A 5,417-nucleotide genomic window follows, 5' to 3' on the forward strand; every position below is an offset into this window, starting at 1 on the left:
GCTGTCGAGGAGGAGGAGGCGCACTGCCGGTGATCCAAGTTAGGGCTCAAGAGGTCGAGGCAAGGCTAGAGCAATCGGTGTTGTGACGGTAAAGTGAATAAGGAGGAAGAAAAAACCATCTAGTTTTCTCGATTGAATTCTTTCTCATTTCTTTAAAAAAAAATTATGGTTTTTCCCTCTTACGAATCGCAAAAGAAAGAAAACAAAAGAAACCCATCATGTTCATTTTTTTCTGTGATCTCCCCCCTTGTCCAATTTCTTTTGTTGGTTTTCGATTTTACAAATCAAAGAAGCAAGAAAAAGAAAGAAAACCGATCATTTTCCTTTTTATCCATTTTGCATACCCCTCTCTAAATTCTTTGTTTATCGATCGAATTTTGCAGAAGAAGGCGGAGGAGGATGAGGAGCCACATAAAATCGAGAGTGTGGGGCTCGTGATTGGCGTTACGGGGATTGTGGGCAATAGCCTGGCGAAGATCCTCCCGTTCTGGGACACGTCACGTAGTCCGTGAAAGGTCTACGGTGTGACCCGGTGGCCTTGGCCTGAGCGCGGACCACAGGCGGAGAGAGAGGGAAAGATGGTAGAGAGAGGCCCTTGTAAAGAAGACCGACGATCGAAGTGGGGTGGGGGCTCAAGGTGGGGCAGAGGTCGAGGTAAGCGGTGCTGGGCACAATGTTTGTAATTTTGTATAATTATTATATATTATATAAAGTATAAATATGAGCAAAGCTTTTTCAATCTAACCCGTTTATTAAACGGGTTGGCGGGTTGACATACCCCTAACACGAACCTGACCCGTTTAATAAACGGGTTAGGCGGGTCGACCCATTTACGACATAAACTTGTTTAAGCCAAACCCGAACCCGGCTAAGAAGCGGGTTGGAGGGTCGTGTCAGAAATTGCCACCCCTACTTGAGCATATCCCATCCATTTGCATCCTATCTGTGCCATCATATCTAAGCATTCGATCCAGCATCATCATGCAGAACCTACAATACCCATTTGAGATTGATACAAGTAGGATGGATTATCATCGTTTCTTACAAGATTAAAATATTAAACTACAATTGACATATATTTTATTTGCATAAAGATATTAGATAATCAGTTCCTTAATGAACCGATAAAAAGCCGTGTACAACAATTGTTTGGGATGGATAGGGATGTGTGTTTAAAAACTCCTTAATAGATATGCGATCCATTATTCAACCTTATCTGGTACGAATCTGGGTAACCTAATTAAAGGACTGTTTTATGTCCCTACCGATCTCACAGGCTCGTGCGCTTTGGATCCTACTGTTTATGATCATCATGATATATATCTGACATGACATACAGTGTCGCCTAAGCATATCGGCCACACAATCCTTGGCCTCAGTCGGCTAGGACCCAGGGGTAGTGCAAGTCACCATAACTAAAAGTCCATTCAAGGCCAATTCAATCAAGACTTCGATTATAATAGAAACCGTAACAGAATTCTTATACTCGCTTATTGAGGGCCCACTAGTGGCAAAAGGTGCTGAAGCTTCAACTTGATGCTAACTCATGACAGAACGAAATGCGAATCAACGGCTCGCATTTAACACGGAGTTTAGCATCCGCCCCCCTTAGGACCAAGTTTTAATCTTTGACTAGTCTCCCCGTCAAATGGACTCCAGGCGGAGAAAGCAAGTTTATGATTGAACCCCTGAGAAGGCCTCGAGCCAAACTTGACCATCTCTGGTGCAAGTACCCATTAATTGGAGTTAAAATTCTACACACACACACACATGGTGGGTGAGGGGAGGCACAGGCTCTCTGAATTAATTGCAAGTTGATTAGCCAACTAGCTAAGCACATCCAACTCCTTCAATGAGAACCATGCTCGGGAAATGAACAGCCAGTTCTCGTGCAAACTTCCCATTTCTCACAGACCAGAAACAGGTGCCACGACTCGTCTCTTTGTATACGTGCTTGAGAGACAAGTAGGTAACTACGTGATAAATGATAAAAACTTCACTAAATTTTGGTTTAAATGAGAAGCTTGCGTGACAAGTCAGACGAGCAAATAATTGATCTATCCCACCACACCAAAACTCAAACCACCCAACTTCTACTGTTATACCCAATCACCATTATGTCGAAACAAACAGATGAGCTGACCATCACTTCGATCAGGTATAGGCCCCTCATGTGAACCGGGAATACGGAAAACACCCGGCCCAATCCTCCAAGTCTTCGTTCAGAGACTTGCCAAAGACGGCCAGAATCACACGAAGACACAGCTGACGACTCGGCCAAACCTCCTGCGAGGTGCGTGAAGCGCCAACAAACCGAGCCCTACAGCACGCATAACAAACCAGGCAGGAGCCCCAATCTCAGTAGGACGAGACGTCAAGATCTCAAGTCACAGACGAGCGAAGCCTCGGCCTTCACTACCAAGCGACTGAAAGCAACAAGTCGCATGGTAAAATAGACGAAAACCCAAAGAAACAAAAATAAATCCACAATGAGGTAAACTCACAATGGAGATGGCTCCATCAAGAATTGTGTACCTCCGGTCAGCTCCGGCACATTCCCATAGTTGGATAGATACAGGTTGATGAGTTGTAGAGCCTGATTCATTGTTTTTGCCCTTGCACTAAGGGGGTTCGAGGCTCCCCCAACACAGGTGGGGGTCTGGGGGGCTCCCCCCGACACAGGTCCCGCTGTGCGGTCAGCGGGCGGGAGTTCAGGAGGGGCTTCCCCTGGCGGGGGGTTAGAGGGGAGCAGCGTCCCCAGAAGATAACCACTGAACACTGAGAGCAGATAATCATCAAACCACAGCGACTGGGGACACATTTCGACCATCCCTCACAAGGACGAGCAGTTCTTGTCGTCGTTCCAATCACTGTAGTAGACTCTAACACTACATCCCTCCAGACGAGGAACCAGAGAAGCCTACCACCGCCATAGAGCAGCAGAGAACCCCGCTACCTAAAACTTGAACCAAGTCTCTCAATTTCCGTCGGACTAATCTCCGGAGCACAATCGTGCAGAAGAAATGAATGATGTACGTAGCTTCTGCACCTTACCGTGATCCCTGTGCTCATCTTGCCCCAGTTGATATTCTAACCACACCAATTTCTAACACAACAAATTACCAACTAAACTAACAGATGTTGCATATCTAATAATAATATACATAAGCAAAATAGGTATCGATCCGTCGTCACACACCCTAGCAACAGAACCCACAAATATAGTACCAAAATTAAACTACAAGCCCCTACGAAATTTAGAAATTTGGAAAGAAAAGGCAAAAAGGAAACAAAACGAAAAGGAAAACGGGAAGTAGCAAAAGAACAGAGCTACGATTCATCGCTTCAAAGCAGATTGTTTTTCCGCTTCGGCTCGACATCTGTACAAAAACTTACAGGACCAACATCAGCATCATCAACAACATCATACCATTTTTACTCGGATGCACACGATGTCTCGACCTCCATCTCCACATTTGATGTCCCTGCCTCCATCTCAGATTGCACTGTCTCGGCCTCCATCACAGCCCCTGATGCCTCAACCTCCGATTGCAATGCTTCCTCTTCTGCCTCTGCCCGAGGCGTCTCCACCTCTGCATCAGCACATGACGCCTCCACCTCCACCTCCCCCTCTGGCTCTCCGTCCCCAACGCTCTTCTCTGAGCAAATATCACCGCCACCTTCCGACCCTTCTTCATTATTCACCTCCCCGCGATCAGTCTCAAGGCCCCTCAGCCTTCGCCTCAGCTCCAATATCTCCTGCTCCATCAAGAACAGACGCTCCTTGAGCGTCAGATTCTCCTCCTCCAACTGTGCGATGTGGGCGTCCTGATCGTCGACCCTGCTCTCCAATGCATGCTCATACCTCGACTCATAGTCACCGCCATGGGCGGACGGGTATATCATCTCAAACCTGCTCAGATCATGATCCAGCCTTCGCTCCACCTCCACATGCTCCTCGACATCGCTCTCACTATCGCTTGATGAACCCGTCTCGTCACGGTTCTCCTCGTTTCCTGGAGGACGCAGACGAATCAACCCATTCATGGACCCGTACCCATCGACGCCCCACTCCTCCTTCGCCATGTCAATCAGACCCTCCCTTGAAGGAGAGAGAACAGGGGTTGGCAGGATCGCAGGCGTCACGGGACAGGGAGAGACCAGAGAGGCAATTCCTCCAGATTTCTTTGCCCGGATGATGAAGGACGTGGTATTCCGTGGCGCAAAAGGAGTAAACCGGTGGTACTTCCGCTTCGGGTAGAACCTCCTTGCTTTCAGACGGTTCTGAGACTGCAATTCCTGAAGCCTCGGGGGTCCATAGGCATTCCCAACCTGATGTTGGTGCTGATGCTGTGCAGCAACAGCAGCAGTAGCCTCATTTGCCTTCCGCCGTTTATCACCTTTCTTCGATTTCCAACTTGCACGGCCAGGCATCGGAAAACTCCCAACTCCGCTGATCCCACCGCTACTACCGCCACCTCCACCGTGCCAGACTCCATAATTCCGATTCATCATCTGGCCCTTTTCGTTCATCCGCCGAGCCTTAAAAATCAAAAGAAAACACAAAAAACAGAATTCCTCCAACCTATCTCCTCCTCAACAAAACCCTAACCAGAATTCCTCACAAGAAACCGACTAAGAGCCCCCGATTAAGACAAGAAAAATAATTACAACACACAAAACGAATCTAGATCAAAATCCCCCTTCCCAAACTAATTTTCCCTCGCCAGCTTGCAAGAAAAGAAGGTTAGAAAGAAAACGAAAAGCAAAAAACCCTAAAACTAACCGTAGCCCTAGCGATCTTTGCTCAACGTCCAGAGCTAGAGAAAGAGAGAACAAGCAGGGAGGCTTCCGGAGAAATCTAGGGTTTTGCAGAACCAATCCCCAACCCTAGAGATCTCTTCCTTCTGGTTCAGATGGAAATCAACGAGTCGATGCGGTGGCTTCCACAAGAAGCCAAGGTTTCCAGGATCAGCAAGGAAGAGGAGGAGGCAAGAGGGAAGAAAGAAAAAGAGCGCGGATGATGGCGTCAGGCTTCGCCACCATCAAAGCCAAAAACCGAAAACGGTAGAAGGAAAATTTGGAGCGAGCGATGGAGGGTTTATATAGACGCAGGACGGAGAGGTGGACGGTCAGATCTAGGGGTAAAGTGTTTCCACGGTCCGGATTTTAGGATGGCCCAGTTATGGTGGTTTCCGTAGGGCAGTGGGGCGTTCGAGATTAAAAGTACTAAGTTGACCTTCGTATTTATTTGATTATACGGAAATGCCATCGTTTTTTTTTGCGCTCGATCTTAACCTCAAAGTCTTATGAAAAGACGGAAAAGGGTTTCATCTTCTTCGTTTTTACTTTTCACTTGATCAGTCCGGCAGCCCCCTTAGAGGTAAATTTGGGTTGGAACACCAACACCCAAGCCC

The 5,417-nt window shown here is 47.4% G+C and overlaps 1 protein-coding gene across 1 annotated transcript; it reads right to left on the minus strand.

Moving 5' to 3' along the window:
• Positions 1 to 3,167: 3,167 nt before the first annotated feature.
• Positions 3,168 to 5,068, minus strand: LOC149817950 (uncharacterized). Its single transcript, XM_089984726.1, has one exon. It carries the CDS (start codon positions 4,531 to 4,533, stop codon positions 3,436 to 3,438), a length of 1,098 nt encoding a protein of 365 aa, XP_089840852.1. The 5' UTR covers positions 4,534 to 5,068; the 3' UTR covers positions 3,168 to 3,435.
• Positions 5,069 to 5,417: the final 349 nt, after the last annotated feature.

This window comes from Nuphar pumila, chromosome 13 (assembly GCF_984573655.1).
Source record: "Nuphar pumila chromosome 13, dmNupPumi1.hap1.1, whole genome shotgun sequence".
Lineage (NCBI taxonomy): Eukaryota > Viridiplantae > Streptophyta > Magnoliopsida > Nymphaeales > Nymphaeaceae > Nuphar > Nuphar pumila.